At 37.3% G+C, this 18,169-nt stretch overlaps 1 protein-coding gene across 1 annotated transcript in view; it reads left to right on the top strand.

The window, feature by feature from the left end:
• Window positions 1–18,169, top strand: part of ANK3 (ankyrin 3) — a 373,731-nt gene that overhangs the window by 41,609 nt on the left and 313,953 nt on the right. Inside the window, exon 2 of the mRNA XM_068950763.1 lies at window positions 4,510–4,548. Within this exon, the coding sequence (XP_068806864.1) occupies window positions 4,510–4,548 (39 nt within the window). The remainder of the gene's footprint in view (window positions 1–4,509; window positions 4,549–18,169) is intronic.

Below are 18,169 nucleotides of genomic sequence, written 5' to 3'. Positions count from 1 at the left end.
TTTTCCAGAAAAACATTCTCTGAGTAAAAACAAGTTTTAATATGGAAAGAAGGAAGGACTTTGTGGAGAGGATGTGTCCATCTCTAGGACTAAATCTATTGGGTGTGACCTACATAAATGAAATATTATGCAATGCCTCCATCTTCTAGTAAGTGGGCTCCTAGAAATGGACTTATGAACATAGCCACTACCTACCACTTACAGAAATTTCTCCTTTAGTCTGAGCATTAGACAATAATGAAAGGAAGTTATTCCCTTTGGGAATTGAGCCCTTTATTCAAAATGTAGTTTAGCAATTGAGCTAAGGGAGACTATCCAATAGCTACCAGTAACAGCACTTATATTCTGTTTTCAGGATTCTAGCTACAAAATTGCAAGACATTAAAATACTACAGAAGCCTATGCTGAAATGGGAATAGGTACATCATTTAAATGTTTAAAATTCTGTACCAGTTCTGAGAGATGAAGGATATTTTGGAATTCATATAGTAGCTGATTGCCCTGCTACCAATTTATGGGGTAAAATATCTGAATTTATCAGAAGAATTACTGATAGATCTATGCCAGTTTTATTATGTTTTGGTCAACTGTATTGAAGTATCTGATAGGACAAACTTGGGCTCCTGAAACTCTCGTATGAAATCACACACAATATGATGTATGAGTAGAAGTATGTAAGTGACTGGAAGGTGCACTTCTAACAAAAAGGCATTGTTAGGAACACTGAAATATCCCTCAGAGATATTACACTATGTTAATTTGTATTGTTCTGAAATGCAGCTGCAACAAGACAAACCATTGTCTAAAATTTTTCATTCTAACACACAAACTCAACAATTCCCCCCTGAATAATTTTTCATTTTTCATGTTGAAACTGTTAGTCCTGAATGTTTTTCTTGTGCATGTCTAAGAAAGGTGGAACTTCAGAAGCCTGTTATCAGACAGACTCTTATTAAGCTGACAAAGCTTGTATGTGTGGTTGTGCATGTATTGCTGTGGGTTCTTTACTCAAGCTGTAGAGCAACCTTAGTGCTGCATCATTTTCTCTTCTCCCCATCAAGACCTAACTAAAGAACTGAGAGCATATATATTTCAGTTCAGTGTCCTGGAGATGGCAGAAATGAAAAGTTTCAGATCCAGTGTGAGAGGCTGAGTGGGTTCTTTCTGTTGCTGAAATTAATTATGTTTACATATTGTTAGCATTTGCTAGTTATCACAGTGCTGACTGCTGTGTAACAATGTCTTTTTTTGCTGTTATTGGCTTCCTTTTGATCCTCTTTAGCAATTCATTAAACTGAGTAATTTTACCTCATAAAAGGTGTTTCCTATTGATTACCTGATGTATTGTCACAGTAGATTTTGTGGAAAGTGGAGAAGTTTAAGTCCTCAAGTCTTTATCCTGTGAATCTTCTGTGAATGTTTCCATTCACATTCCAGTTTGACTGGTACTGTCTGGCATGCATAGGAGTTGTATACGAAACATGGTTAAGGGCTGAACAGCAAATTTTTCTTGTCTTTTTGTCCCCTACAGGCAGAATAACAGCTTCTTGCTTCATAGTCTATTTATGATATCAGTTCTTCAAGTGAGAAGACTCATTTAGTTTTTGTCTAGCCACAGCCCTCCAGCAACAGAATCCTGTATATGAATACAAGGATTTAACAGGCTGCATGGTAACATATAATGAAGTAATTAAGTGTTTCTGTTATCTCTTACCATGCCACTATCATAATTTTTAACTGCTGAATTCCTTTACCTATATACTAAGTATGGGGAAAAGCTCCAGTCCTTATCAGTGAGAGGTTCATGTTAGCTAGCTATACTCATGTTATATATCCCTAAATGCTTCAGATGAATGTTTCTCCTCCCTCTGCACCTTGTCTTGGCAATGCTATGGGCATTGAAGTATAGCATTATTGCACAGCCTAAAGAAAATACTGATTATTGGACTCTTGTGCCTTGGTTTTCTCATGCTTTTCATCATGCAAATTGCATGGGTACAACAATTACCCTTCATAATTCTTAGTCTTTCATAATATTTCTTCCAATTCCATGGAAATTGGACAAAAACTTGGTTGTTTAACTGATCTAATTTTTTTTCAAATCCAACCTGCTGCTTTATCTACAAAAAACTGTAATAACTGCCAAACCAACATATGTGAGTGACATGAACAGTATTGTAGTAAAAAACCAGTTACGCTAGCATCTTAATTCGTCACTCCGTATGGGAGAGTGACAGTTTAGCATATGGCCAAGCTCTTCAGATGCTGGTGTGATACTTCAGATACATTTAGGACTATTATGTTCTTCCATTTAGGAATTAGATCTGATTTGCAACACTATTACTCCTTGTGAGCTTTTTGACCTTTTTTCATGGTGGTCTGATTTCATAAAGTTAGAATGATGACTGAATTAAAGTTGCTCCTTCTATGCTATGAGAGAATAGCAAAATGAGAATATGAATTATTTACTAGGGACTGTAAAAATCTTTTAAGGTACATTAAGGATGTAGTGTGGGATGATCTGTGTAATGTTTTGCATAACTTATGAATTAGCACTGGATTATCATTTACATAAGCAAACTTGTTTATAATTATAGCCAAATAATCGTTGAACAGGAATGCTGTTTGAGTTTTATGATGGGAGGACTTAATCACTGAAGAATGTAGTTTGCTATTTATTGCATTGTCTCACTGATGATTATTAAAGCATTCTGTATTAAAATTACATCTTGGAATATGAACTTGAGAGGCTTATGATGTGAAAATATTTTATCATTCCTTGTGGTTAAGGAATGCACTTCCCTGTGGGTAAGAATGCACTTATTTCAGAAAGAAAATATTCTGAACTATTTGACTTTCCATATGATGAACAGAGGAATAGCTGAGCTCTATATAGATTTTATTGACAACAATTCATTCTGAATGCCTACTGTGATTTTGGAAAACAGAAAACAAAAGCAAGCATATGTGTGTCTTGAGCTTAGTTTCCCATGACAATTTTTAGGTATCTTGAATAAGAATGTTAGGAAACGATTGATTCTTCCTTCATTTTCTGTGGGGCTGTTTCCACACTGAGGAGACAGTATTGCTTAGCTGGCGTTCAGTCTGGGCAGTCTTTGACTGTACAAGCATGCAGTCACTAAATTTTGTAATATCACGTACCGTACTCGCAAACAGGAGGTAGAAATTCAGCAGCAGTTTGAAGCTTAGCTTGATTTGTCATAGTTACTTTGGAAATCAAGCAACTCGGAATGACTGTTTTGTGGGAAGGCATAAATATTTACTTTTAAAAGGTTTTATTTTAGAATGTAAGACATCAAGTAACTTTGCTTTTCAAGTTAATAGCTGGGCAGATGAGTAAAAGCTTAGCCACTGCAGTGCTTGCTAGTCTCTTACTGTAATTGAGTATCATCTCACCTGTATTTAAAATCAAGGACCTGTTTCTCTTTAAAAGATCTCTTTAGTGCACTTGCTCTTAAGTTCACTTGAGGTAATATTTTTCACTGGAGTTGTATTAGCATTAGGTGTTGCTTTTTTGTTTTTTCTGAGCCAGAGATTTGAGGCTGACTTCAATGTTTCAGAAGATCATCAGGTTCAAGTTCCTGCTTTTTGTTTGTACCTGAAGAACCAGCAGTTGGATAGTCCTAACTCCATGGAGATCCAAAAAAGATTTTAGGGACATGTGTCATAAGCCCATGAAATCTGTTTGTCCTCTTTTCCTGCCCCCAAGGGCTGCCAAGAAGCCCTCTTTATCTAGTCGTGGTTTTGTTGACTCCTTGTTGAAGAGTTTGGTCAAGCACTGTGGGTGGCACCCAGGCTTCTAAGTTAGTGAGATGCTTAAAAACTTGAAGTACAGTGAAGAACATGTGCTGTTTCTGTTTTCTATTTTTTATTTATTTTTGAGGTGGAAAGAGCAGCTATTTCAGTTGATTTTTCACAGTTGATTTTTCAGTTGGTGGTGGTTGCTCTGTGGGCTTTGGTTGAATGAGAGGGAAAGTTATCAGAAGTTAATGGATGATCTCCTGCTCTTTTGGTGCTTGCAGGCCCTTGTTTTGCCATTCCTTTTACCTAGTGTGTCAAGAGTATTCAGCCTTTTCTTTCCTATTTGCAAGGGACCTAATCTCTTTTGCCTGGCTGAGGTGTGGTTCTGTTCAGAAAAAACATATGAACAGATTTGTGACACAGATATTTTCTATATAGAGCTGTGGGTTGAGACACTGGTTTGTAGTATCCTTGTCAGATACAACGTGACCTCCCCGTTCTGTGGATGTGTGGCACATATTTTGGTACATGTCATGTCCCTGCTAGTCACGCTTTCTGGAAGGTGCAGAATGCGTGTTTCCAGCATCTCTATTACAAAGTGGTAATGGTCTCTGGTTTGCTCCACAGTTGACCCTGCTAATATTATATTGTATTTTCATGTAAGTGTTTGTTTAGTGTTGAACTGATTTGTGGGTTGTTTTACCTACCAATTTTAATTCTTTCCTATTTCATTTATTTTATTTTTAGGTAAACCACAGATTCTACCTTCCAGGAAGCCCTAGAAAGGTAAAAACTTAAAAAAACCCATGTTAGTTTATTCTTCTTCCCTTTTCTGAGTCTTTATATGCCAGTCTGATGGTTTTCCCTCCTTTTTCCCCTTGCCCCCAGTACAGTAGAATATACAGCTTATCGGTGGGGGTGGGGGGAGGAGGTAGCCTGTGAAATCCTTGTGAGTGTCTCATCTCTGAACACTCCTGATGAATATGTTTGCCTATCATTTTACATTTTGGCCCTCACTTTGCTTTTGAGTCTTTTCAGATTCGTCTGCTTCTGTAAGAATCTGTATTGCAGGTGTGCTTTTTTAAATGTTCCCTGTTGCACACTTTTGTTCCATACTATAAACATTATTTGCTTACGTGAATACTTCTAGTGACTCATCAAAAATCAAATGAAAGGCATAATCATTTAAGATAGCTAGTTTATGCATCTTTGGTACTACAAGAACCTCTTGACTAAAGAGCATCTGCTATAAAACTCGCTTATTCTTAGCAGATAAAACCCTCAGAGTCATTAGAGCTGTGCTGAAAGTGATATGGTTTGTCTTTAATTCGGGGGGAAGGAAGGAAGGGTACACAGACCTTAGTGTCTTGCTATATCATTTTTAGTTGGATGTTCAGCACTTTAATGAGTGCTGAGCACTTTAATGTACTCTTATATCTGTGTTAGCAGTATATAGTGCTGGTGTGAATCATTATCCCTTTTCCCTCTAAATTACCACCTGAAATCTGTATAAGAAATTTACAGTGTCTCTAAACGTTACAAATCTTTATAGAACCTCTCTTCTAAATGCTATCTTCGTTAGCCAGATAATTCTTTGGTGTAGTCCTTTTCTCCGTTATGTCAGATTACATTAAGGTGAACAAAACAATAAAATTCCAGAAAGTTTGGGTTGGGAATGTGTTGTCTTTTGCTTTCATTTCCTTTTCCCTCTTTTCTGTTTTTTCCTCTCGTCTGGGTAACTTATTTCTCTTATAAAAAGTCACCGGCAAAATACAAGGTAAGGTGTTGCACAAATAATTAATTCAAGTTAAGTTTCTGTTTTTATACTGCACCTGAATGAATGTCATTCCTTTGTGGTTGTAACTGTCACCTGCAGAATCAAATGTGAGTACTGGGGATGCTGGAGTTGCAGATGTTTAAAGAGCTGTTGCGTCATCTAATCACATGTTTACATTAACTGCATGCGTACCTCAACTTTGTCTTTATTTCCCTAATGTGTGAAAGTTCAACTTTTTAGATATACAAAGAGTTGCTTAATAGGACAGATGCCTCTTGTTCACTTACTGTATATTTCTTTTCTATAAAAAGCATTTGGCAGAACTGTCTCCAACTTCAGTCTTGGATTTGCTGGATCTTGTGAAATGTATGAAGTATTCAATAATACAAAAAGGTTCAATGGACAAGTCTGTCATCCAATTTTCTGTAGAACACTTTTTGTTTTTTAAATATTGAGGTTTTAGAAGTGCACTGAATTTTGCTGCTACAAGAATTGTATGTTGCTATCAAAGCTATTGTCATGGAGCTAAGAAAGACATGGACTGGTCCTGAAATTGCCGTGCCCTTAGTAGGAAACAAACATTTTTCAGTCATACTCATTCTTGAATTTTCCATTAGCTGAATTGAGCTCTCACACTGACGTTGTGAACAGCCACTGAGGTCAATGAACTGGTACCAGTATTTTGGCAAGACTGCTGGAACCTGGAAAGTGTAATAAAGTGTAAAGGTAGAAAACCTACAGTGAATTAGGAAGAAAAAAGAATAGGGGAGGAAAAGGCTGAAGCTGACACTGTACTCGCTAACTTTTTTCCATGTTCAAATCGGAACGTCTTCAAATGCCCTAGGCCTAGCAAATGAGACACATTTAGCGAAAGAAGCATGACTCTTGTTTTCAAGCTTCTGGGGACTGGAATATCCTCTGGATGCTCTGATAACCTTTTATGAGAAAGGAGGGAGGAAGGCAGGAGAGAAAGAAACCCTTATCCTTTTTGCCAAGGGCAGCTGTCTAATTATTTGATTCTGAGGAAGAAAGCTTTTGAATTAAGCAAACTGAATTTAGTCATTAGTCAGCTGTGAGCTCACGGAAGTGTTACGTATTCCACTTGCACCCTCACTGGTGGTTGCTGTTTCTATGCTGCGTTGTGCTCATCAGATGCCCAGCCTGACATGAATGGAGGAGTAGTGAAATTTGAACCTTGCCCAAACCACGATGTGGAGGGGCAGCAAACAAACAGATTTTTTTTTGAGGGAAGAGCAGAACTGTTTCTGCATAGCAGGCAATTTTTTCTACTCTTCCCACTTTACAAACATCATTCCCTCATTAATCAGACCAGGATTGATCAGTGGCAACAACTGACCAGTAACTACTTGTAATGGAAGCAAATAAGCTATACTGACCAGTGACCATTTTGCCTTTTTAGATTTTATATCCCACACGCTGTCACCCTGCATGAGGCCTGTGTGTTTGCTGAGCTGTGTGTAATGTTCAGTTCCTATTTTTGTTCCCTTGAAGGCTTAGTGTAGTGCATTCTTAGAAGTATGCACCCAGATGAAGTTACACTAATGGTTGTACTTATCGTATATCTTCAAACCTGACACAAATATATTTTCTTTTAAACTTCAACAAAACCATCTACACTAACAAGCTTTTTGGTTTTCTTTCTTTCTTTGTGATGAAAGAAAACAATGTAAAAATGTTACAAATAATTAAAGCAAAACTTAAATTTGCGATGCAGAATCCAAGATAGTGTACAGAGAGGAAAAATCAAGACATTGCCTTACATTGTATATTTTTAAACTGACAGTCCTTTTCTGAAAGTGTAATTGCTTTATTTTCTGCTTGACATGAAGGACGTTCTTTTCATTGTTGTTCAGAAGGTTATTTCTTGTCATTATGGCTTTAACTTGTCATGACTCAAGTAAAATGATGGATTTGGATTACTTTAAGAGTTTTAAACAAGCTGATTTTTGAGACTAGAGCTTTTTTCATTACTTGCATTACATATTTGTGTGGGATGAGAATCAGATGGCAGCATCTTAGCAATCTAGTGCACTACTTCAGTCATTTGTGCCAGTTATGTGTCTGGTCAGGACTTTGATTATAAAGGCTCTGAAATTAAAGTTGGCATCTGTAGACCTTTTTGTTTAAAGCTAAACTGAGTTAACAAATAACCAGAAGTAAGGAATGAGCCTCCCCCCCCAAAACAAAACAAAACAACCCTTGAGGCTGAAACTCTCTGGAAGGCAACAGCCTGATGCTTAGGCAGTAAGGCACAACAGGACAGGTGCAAAGTTGCTGCAGGAAAAATGTTCCTTTATATTATGAAACATAAAGGTCCAGGCAGAGCATGGCAGTCAGAAGCTGAAGATGCTGACAGGTAGGTAATAGAGGCTATGTTAAGTGTGCGTTTTCTTGGTTTTTAAACGCCAGCTTTACAATGTTTATCTATGGCAAGTGTCCTCCAATGTTGGGTAGCGTGCAGTTTTGCACAATGTATCAACTTTGTGGATGCTTCTGATCTGATATCACAATGTTTTGGAGGAGATATTGTTGCCCCCTTACTGGGGAACTATTTTCTTATTTCAGTGACCTGTGGTGGTATCGTACAGTTCAGTGAAGCCTTTGATCCCTCACAGTACTGTGATACTACATCTGTTGAGAAAATGGCTTGTTGAACACAATTTATCATTTTGAGCACACCAAAGGCAATTTATCATTGCTCTATATATTATACATGTTCTATATATTTTCCTTGTGTGTTATATGCATACATAGACATGTGTAACATGAATGTGAGTGTGATCTCCAAAACTTGTGTAGCTGCGTTATCTGACGTACGTGGTCTGTATTAGGGACCAGCAGTATGTTGTGATGACGCTATTGCCTGCAAAGCCTCTCTGGCACCCTGTGAAGAGTCTGAAGAAACTTTGAATGTTTCACTTTGAAATTTCACTTTTTCATAGAAACGTCTATTTGTTGACAAAAGTAGCTTTTGCAGATGTGTAAAATTCAAGAATTTTGTGTAAAGTTTTGCTGACAGGACTTCTTAGGTTCAGGGTGGAATTTCTGATTAAATTGGAGAAACCTGAACAATGGAGCCTTACTTTTCCCTCCTGCCCCTTGATAAGCAGTAGATCAAAAAACAAATGTTTGGCTATGTTGGATCAGGGGGTTGAATCTGGCTATTTGATACTCCGGATGAGTGGCCTAGCAGTTAAACTCTGGGCTGCTGGGGATAAAGCAAGTCATTCTTTCTAGATCTTCCCACAAAACAAAGAAGAAAAAAGGATTTTGATTTAATTCTTCATAAGACATCTGGACCTCACTTCATGTGTGTAAGTTGGCCTTTTTACATCTTACAAAACTTTACATAAATCAGGTGCATGTGAGAATCGGGACAGGTGAAGTAATTTAGCTGCAGTGTGGCAGGCTGTACAACCGGAGAATGTTTCACAACTGACTAAAAAAAAGTAAGTATCAGAACTGGAATTTCCAATTTAACTTTTGTCTACAGTGTAAATGTATCTGAAATCTCACAACCATGGCAGGAAGTAAGCTGCTTTTTTTTTTTTTTTTCCTCCTTCTGGAGTACAAACCAGCCAACCAGTACAGCTATTTTTGGCAGTCAAATATTGCTTTAGCTAGGAGCCAGTTGTATGGTATTTTATAGAATGTTTTCATAAATACATAAATCACAATAATGGTTCTGAGCAAGACAGATTGTTCTTCCATGTTTTAGTTAAATCTGTCTTGCCTTATTCCATGCAAACAAGGTCAATAAAATAGTAAATAGAAATGTAAATGATGACAGCCCTTAGTAACTAGTTAACTACAGCAGAAACAGTAGTAGCAGTTACCAATAGCAAAGTTGGCTGTCAGTAAAAACCTTTCCTGTTTCAACTCTTTTAGTACCACTGATGTTTGTATTTTGCATTTGCTTCATTTAATTTTTTTAAAGTTAATTTTATCTCTTTTTTAAATTCTTACATTGTAAATCAAATATCTTCTGCTTGGTAGGTTTCAGCCTGATTGTATTTCTAAAGGTTTTGTGTTTATCAGGAGAAAAACTGACTCTCAGAGTTAGCTTTTAGTTGGTAGTATATTAGAAACATAACATAATTTTGAATTCCTCTCATGTAACTACAAAAAAGACTTGTATTTCTTAATGCAGCAATTTTATTTGCAAACTGCCAGGAAGGAGGAATGGGTTCTAAATGCTATATTTTCCTGACTTCTGAAGTAACAGGCTGAAATGATGCCTGGGCAGAAGATGACAAGACTTTTGGGCTTATCTCCAAACTTCCATTATGTGATTGCTTTGTTATATCTGGACAGCAGTTGGAAGAGGGCTAATAAATGAATCCTCAGTTCAAGCAATGTCTGTTCACAGAAACAGTCAGCTAAGGACAAGGAAAACTGACTCAAGCAACCCTTGCATCTTTGGCAACAAAAGGAAGGAGTAAGGAAATGAGTGAAGTATGCCTGGAGTTTCTGAGGTGCCAATCACTTCGAAGCATTTTTCACTCGTGAAATGATGATGAGTTGTTCTCCTACCTAATTTTCTATCATCTTGCCAGTAGCAGAACTTCCTGGCTGCTTCAGAGCAGGAGATAGTCTTCTGTCTGAGCAGAAAAGCTGTTGTAATTTGGCTGGAGACATGACTTTAATTGGGACTTTTCAGTTAGGTCAGGATTAAAGGATTTCTTCCTTTCGATCTAGCTTTGAAAGCCTCAAGATAAAGGTGAAGAATAATATGGATGTCAATCAGGAAAGTATAAGGAAAGGAAAGGAGCATGCTCCAGAGGGGATGAATACAGAGGGATAGACCAAAAATATTGAAGCCTGGAACATGCAAAGTATGGGGTAAAAACAGGTTAGGCCATTAGGAACTGGTCTTGGAAAGAGTAACCATTACAAATTAAAGTGGTATAGATAGTGAGAAAGAGCTTGAAGACAAACACATGAGAAGGAACAAATTAGGGAGCATACTAGGCTAGAAAGTGGGGAAAAAAGTATGAAAAGATGGTAAAAGGCAGTTGCTAACTGCATGAGAACAAATAATCTGTGTTATGTGGAATGAGATTGAGACTGTAAGTACCATAGCTACTGCTGCACTTGGAAAATAATGAAATAGGTCTGAAAGGGAAGTTCTGGATCTGTCAAAACTGCAAGGAACTGTGGAGGGGTAGGGGGGAGAAGCTGAGAAGCAGATAAATAGAGAATTTTGGAGTAGAGATTGTAAGTGGTTGAATACTGCTAGGGTGTCGTTAGCCCTGATCCAAGAGGCTGTTATGCATGCCGAAGGCGAAGTTAGATGTGTGTGACCAAGGTGGTATGTGGAGGGAGCTGTTCTGTCTACAGGGGACATACAGAAGAGGCAGGTGAAAATGAAGGGATTCCAGTTAAAATCAGCTGAAGTGGTTGTGCCAAGAAAAGGAGTGTTGCACACAAATGCCATTTGCCTTGGGAAGAGGCAAATGAAGGGGTGGCAGGGAATGGCAAATAACACTAGCTAAAAGTATTAGAAGGCTATGACTCTTTGTGCCCATAATGTAATTGGGTAAGTGTAGTAAAGTGGAAGAATGTTACACTTCCACAGTAATTTCTCTATCCGTGTTTGACATGATAGAATTAATCAATAGGCTTATAAGCTGTCATATAAAGTAACGCTGCTCTCATTCATCTTAAGTTGTGAAAAACATTCATAACTTAAAGCAGTGTTTATTAGCTAATTATTTTTGCAGACTGAAACTGAATTGTGTGAATTGGAGCTCCCTCAGTGTGTAAGTGCTATCTACACTGCATATAGGAAACTCAAACTTCAGACTGTTTCAAGTTCTCCTCCCCCCCCTCAAACCTGTGTTAGTAATAATGATGTCACCATGAAGCACTTATGTCATGTCCTGGAGCTTCATAATCAAATGAGCTCATTTGATCAGCCATTAAGACTGAAAATGGGCTTAAGTATAACATTTCTGAATAATGGTCATTCTGACTTACTTGCATGTTATGATAATGAAACTTAAATTGCTTTTCTGGCTATCAAAACTGTATAAATAGAAGTTAAGACTCACTCTGAAGAAAAAGGTTGCATGCAGATAGCAAAATGTGAACTTTATTAGTGCAGCGTATGGAACGCTGCTCCTAATAATGCCTGCTGTTATCAGAGCGAGTATTGCCATTACTATTGAAGGCTCCTGTGGTGTTCTTTCTTGCAGCAAGAAGATGCACTGCAAGGCTGTAAGTGTTGCCATGTAAGTAATGTGAAAACAGCATGAGGACAATGCGTAAGAATATGTCCTGAGAAAAAATTGGAGGGCATGACAGCTGAGCTGGAAAGCTTCTCTGAGTTGGAATGCTAGTTTGCATGGCACAGGAAATTACCAAGAAAGTGGGATTATTTTCCTTTCTAATAACGATCCCTTGGAGTTATCCTGAGGGCTTAACTAGCAAGTAGCGTGCTAGGTGGGAAGTAACAGTAAAATAAATTATCTTAAGGTCAAAGTCGGAGCATTCAGTCTTTTGTTGCTGCTGTTCTGAAAATAGAAAGGTATATTTAAACAGAACCTTTAACTGAAACTTTTCCTTGATGCTTGCTTTTTTCCTTTCTTAGATCAGAGCTACTAAAGTGGGCCTGCTTCTCTGGAGAATTTCCAGATTAATGATAATGCAGCTCAAAAGTGAACAGAAGTGAGAAAAAACTAGGGAAAAGAATTTAAAAACTAGTACAAGTGATATCTGTATGTCCCCTTACATGCTCTGTTGTAGTTTCAGGTGTTGATAGAAGGAAATGGAGCTGCTTCCTCAGATATTTTCCTGGCTATCAGGGCTCACCTATTTTGAGCTTGTGATACTGATGAACTAAGTAATTTCCTGTATGTAAAATTTTAGGAATAGCCTCTTATTTGAGGCAATTATACCTGAAACTCAGTGGTGACTAAACATATTTTTAATATGCAGAGTTAAACATTTTTAGAGAAAGGCAGTTGGAAAGTAGCATTAGCTGGTATTTGCAATATAAATAGTTAACTTTTCTTTAACCCTCAACATCTTTTGAAAGTGAAGGTAATTATCCTTTAACAGTGAGTTGGCAGTGGGCTTATTAGAAGTGGTTCCAATGATCTTTTCTCACCTCACGTCTTGACTAGAATATTATAGTCTTTCAGATCTTTTCTAACAGGAACGCTAGAATCTTTTTGGAGCCTCTGGAAAATCTAGAGTCCCAGTAGTGAGGCTTCTGGATGTGTAAACCAATAATGACTCAATATTATTTCATGCCAGTTCTGGTCACTATACCTTAAATAATGAAATACCAAATATCTAACTTCCTTATCCTACTCCAGGATAGAAGCATTCTTTGGGAGATACCTGACTTGTATCTACAGGACTCTGTTCCAGGAAACCTATTTTGTTTCTAAACTCTTATGGCATCTTTTAGGAGTTTTTCTGATTTGTGTAAAGCTCATTTATCTCATTTGACTCTTCTGGGATGAAAATCTTCTGTACTGCAGTTGCTTTATTTTTCATGTTTGTAACCTTGTAGATTAATCTGAAATGAAAAATAGCCCAAGCAATAATAATGAACAGCTGTTTAACAGCAACAGGGGCTATTTGTTGTGTGTGGGTAATATGAGGGGAAGCGTAACCCTAGAACTCCTTTCCTTTGGAGGGGCTTGCTGCTATGTCATGCTGTCTGATTTCTATCCCTGAATAGCTCCCTGAATATTCAGCAGGTTATTGGATGACTTGAAAATGAGTGCTTTCAGAGCAGGGTACATTTAAAAGTAGATTTCTTCTTTTCAGTAGCTTGGCAAAACTAACATCCAGTGTGCCTTCCAGTCACATGACTCATGTAATGCCATAGCTGCAAGTTTTGCAAGGTGTGAATCAAATTCTTCCATTAATGCCTTATGCAGCCTGGTTCATGATTCTGGAAAGACTCAGTTATTTTTCCCTTCTGCCTGCTTGCCCTCACTTAGGTTAAGTATTTCTAAAGCATTGCAGTAAAAAATGTACAGATCTGGAAGTCTAGGCCTTAAGTGAACAGTAAGTATCACTTTGCATATGTAAGCTTTATATGCCATAATGACAAAGTACACTTATGTCTTAACTATTTAAATGGGCGGTTGGTTCTTTCATGTGCCTTCCACCTCCTGAGAAGAATAGGAAAATATAACTGGGGTAAAAGGAACATCTTGGTGGTACTAATATTTTGCTGACTTCAGGTACTACTTTTGTCTTTCTCATTATTGAGTTCTTCCAAATAAAAAGGGGGTCATGGTTTTTTTTTTGTTCTTGTTTCCTTAGGGTTTCCTAATTTCCAAAGTCTGAAATTTTCTACCTAGGGATTTAAATGAATATCAGGCCTATTTCTCGTGCACACCTATGAAAAGTATGGCTTAGTACTGCTTAGATAACTCTTATGTCCTTAGGTTAGTACATACTTCATTATAATTCTAAGGACAGGTGTTAAAGCTAAAATAACAAAACTGTGAGGTCTATGCAGTGTTTTCAGGCAGTATTGTTTGTTTAGGATGGTGTTTTCTGCTCACACAACTTCCAAAGCCAAAATAAACCGAAGTAGCAGTAGAAGCAGTGCTTAACTGTTCACTTCTGTCTCCCTCCAAAATGATGTGTTTCAATAGGGTATAATCATAAAATAAAGCTAGTCATGAATTTCAGGGCTTTGAATATGAAGTGTGAGACAACTCATGTCACATTTAAGAAATACTACATTTTTATGAGTGAACTTGTATAGATAGTAGGAATTTTATGAATTTCTGGAATTTAGTTAACTTTCTAGAATATATTTTCTTGGTTCTTTCCCTTTTACTTTCTTCACTGTTTTCAGTAAAGGTAACATTGAAGAATGTAGAAAAGGAGAGAACAGTTTTGGAGCTTGCGGTTTATGTGAAGGTGAAAGTTAAGCACTCTTAATACCTCATATTATATCCAGTTGTGCTTTATATTTAACATTGTGGTGTTTCCAGTTGCCATGGCATCAAGTTATGAGACTTCATGAATTACTTGAATTATAAAGCTTTTTCTGTGCATTTTATGAGAAGTTGAAACTCTCCCATTCTTTTGAAGCTATTCTCGAAAATTGGCTCTGGCTAAAACCTGAAAAGCCATGCAATGTATTTTGCATGAGAGATTAGAGTTGTGATTACAGAAACTGAATAAGAATACTTCCCCCCCCCCCCCCACGCACACTTCACCAGTTTTTATGGGCATTATTTCTTAGCCCTGAGCTTAAAGGAAAGGCAGTTTTAGTTGGTGCTGCTCTGTGGGTGTTTTTGTTGTTGTTTTTTGTTGGTTTTTAGATTAATAAACAATGTTTTGGGAAGTTTCAGGTTTGAAAAGATCCTTAGAAGTTGTATAGACACATGAAAATCAGATTTACAGGGATGTGATTGATTTTTTTTTTTTAAATCTTCAAAATGTTTTAGGTATAAAGCTCTATATTGTGTTATAATATAGATCAATACACTGCAGAAAGGAACTGTTTGTTAATTTTGGTTCAGTTCTGATAAAGCAAATATTTACAGACTTCTATATGAGAAAGATGTTCCTTCTGAGTTGTATATAAATCACTTTAATAACTTCAAGTGAAAATGTACATTTTTGATTGGTAGGCATTAACCTAGGATAGCTTAAAAGTGACTCTGACAATATTTATTCCTAAATTACTGTTTTTGTAAAGGAAATTCTGGTAGATGTGGTACATATTGCCATGCTGGGGAAAAGATGAAATTCAACATTCTTGCTGCTGCTGCTTACATGAGAGGAAGAAATACAGAAAATATTTATTGCTATTAAAGCTAAGAATCTCTGGGGCATTTGAAACTATGAACGCAATGAAAGAAAGAAAATAAATATAACAATCTCTTTGATTTTTCCTGACTGATAAATGTAATGTTTCCCTGTTTGATCTCTTTCCTAATCTCCTCTTGCTTGCTTCTCCATTATCTGTGAATTTATTCCCATCCACATATCTATCCTCTAATGAGAGAAATCTAATCATGGGTAGCATACAGCCTGAATATAAATAGGATATAGGTAAAATAGCTGTAATGATTTCACAACTATTTTGTATGTCCTGTGTCTGGACAAAAGTATTATTGCTTTTGTTATGGGAGATTTAAAAAAAATACTTGTTTTCCATGAAAATAGCTTTGTTTTCAACACTTTCCTCTTCCCTAAAGGATGGAGGGGGAGACAGACACTGGGCGGGAACAAAAACAATCCCATCTTCTGCTTTTCTTCCCTCCCCCTGCTGCCAAACATCTTTTCTTGGTGTTTTTTTTTTTTGTCAGAGTTGAAAAAGAACTGAAAAATTTCAAGGAAGTTTCCCTCTGGGAGGAGATGATTTGTATTTGGTTGCTATATAAGCTGGTCACCCTTTAAGATGTTGTAGTATAGCTATCTGCATTTGTGCAGTTATAAACACACAGATTTATGGTCTCTACTGCTGCAGATACTGTTACAGTATGGACTAGACTTTATCTGGGTATCAAAGGGTAGATTTTTCTTCCCTCCCTTTAAAAACACTTGGGCAGGTGACAGTTAAAAAAAAAAAAAATCAATTTCCTTGTTTTCTGTGAAACTGAAAACACATGGGCAACATCCATATTCTTGATGGAGTTTCAGATAATGTTTATGTATTTATGTTTTAGGTGGACAAGATGTACTGTTTATCCAAGCACCTCTGGATAATCTTATTTGGAACAAGTTATTTGAGGTTTTGGAGAGTCATCTGTATAATGAAGGATGATGGTTTAAGTGTTTTTGTGTTTCAGATCTAATCATTAAATCAAATCTACTCTTGATTGCCTAACTTAAAAGGTAGATAGTCATAAATACTTATGGGTTTGTTTATTTGGAGATGGCTATACTGTAGAATGTCAAGTCCATCCACATACAATATTGAGTTATTTGGGCTAGCAGCTACCTGGATATGCACTTTGCAGGTAAGAAAAAAGACCTTCTGTGGATGCTACATGATTCTGCAAGGAAGAAATGTTCACTGTCAGTGTTTTCTTGTATTCTTATACTCCAAGGCAGAGCTGCTCCAACCCTATAAGCTCGTTCCCTCATTTAAGAGAACTGCTTTGCTTACTGCCACTGCTGTATCACCAGTAAAATTTAGATGAGTGGGCTAAAAAAACTTGCTGCCTGAGGCCTTTGAATCAATGCTAAACTTGAGTTGTTCAGCACTTACTAGTTCAGTGAATCGTAGGATTGTGAATAATCTGTCATGAAGGCTTGTACCGTTTCCCTGGCTTATGAAGATGGTGTTGTATTTTTCTGCAATTGTCGAAGCATTGGGGATTAAGAGTTCGCACATACACCAGTGTGTGGATATCTCTTACCTTCCACTGTCCCCCATACTTGTCTTATTGACATTGTTGGATTTAATACACACCTACCAGAGATGTGCTGTTACAGGACATTGTTGCTAGATAACCAAATTAATGAACCTCTGTGGTGGCATGAGACCAACTGACTGGCTGACCTAATGGCTGACCCTGAAGAAACGCACCATGGACAGGTGACCTATACCTCACCCTGGCCATGCTGTCACTGGGCACCACAGTGAAAACCAGGCCTGGGCGAGATAGTGTCTCAGCCTGTTTATCTCCTTTTGTACCATTAAACTAAATATGGGAAGGCACCACGCTAGGAAGTACCTAGTACATCCTGAATGGGCAGACAAGCTTTCAAATCCTGCCATAGATTCTAACATAGAGGGGGGCCTTGAAATACATAGACCAAAGTATTGTTTGTAGTATGGGGCTTCTTAGGCACTTTTTGGCCTTACTGATGTTTGTCTGAAAAGGGGTGTTATTTCTCTATCCGTCCACTACAAGATTTGACTGATTGCAGTACGTGTGTGTGCTCAGTGTAAACCCTGCCATCTTAACTCAGTAGAACGGTGGCCTTTCACTAGGTTGAAACCCACTGAGGATGAGACATAAGTCTGGCCCTTGTTCTGAAGTTGTGCAGTGCTTAGTGCTAAAGGATCATGGCCCAAGGTTTATTGCTGTTTCTTTAATATTCAAATAAGCTATAATGGGATGTTTAACAGCTTGCAAGAATACCTCTTGTACATTGAAGCACAGCTGCAGTTCAGTTCACCTGCACAGCACACTTAACACCCAGTTGAAGAATGTGATAATATGTGACTGTGCATTATTAGCAGTTAGTGAATTAGCTGCCTGATGAGGAATGTATTTTATTTTATTTTTTTATTTTCATTGCAGTAGAGGATTTAGTGGGTTGAAACTCTGAAATAATACATAAAACAATGAGTTGAGCGTATCTTAGAAATGCAATATTCTGAATTCAGTTGCAAATACGCCAAAATCAGTGTTTGAAACTTGGCAAATTATATATTTTTTAAAATATTTCACTGCAGGAAAAATAACTGAAAGCATTGAAATAAGTATTAGAACCTGTGTGAATCTTAATTTGTATTTATTATTGTTACAAGATTCTTGAAATAAAAGCCACTATTTGAATTCTAATATACTGCACCTGTACTGCAACACTCGGGCAATCTGAAGCCTTCTCTTCAAAGACCAAGTATGATAAGGATAATGCAATTACAACTGTCTTCACGATGGCTTA

Source organism: Struthio camelus, chromosome 7 (genome assembly GCF_040807025.1).
Source record: "Struthio camelus isolate bStrCam1 chromosome 7, bStrCam1.hap1, whole genome shotgun sequence".
Taxonomy (NCBI): Eukaryota; Metazoa; Chordata; class Aves; order Struthioniformes; family Struthionidae; genus Struthio; species Struthio camelus.
The sequence above is the reverse complement of the archived record's forward strand: the minus strand, read 5'-3'. Positions and strand labels throughout refer to the sequence as shown.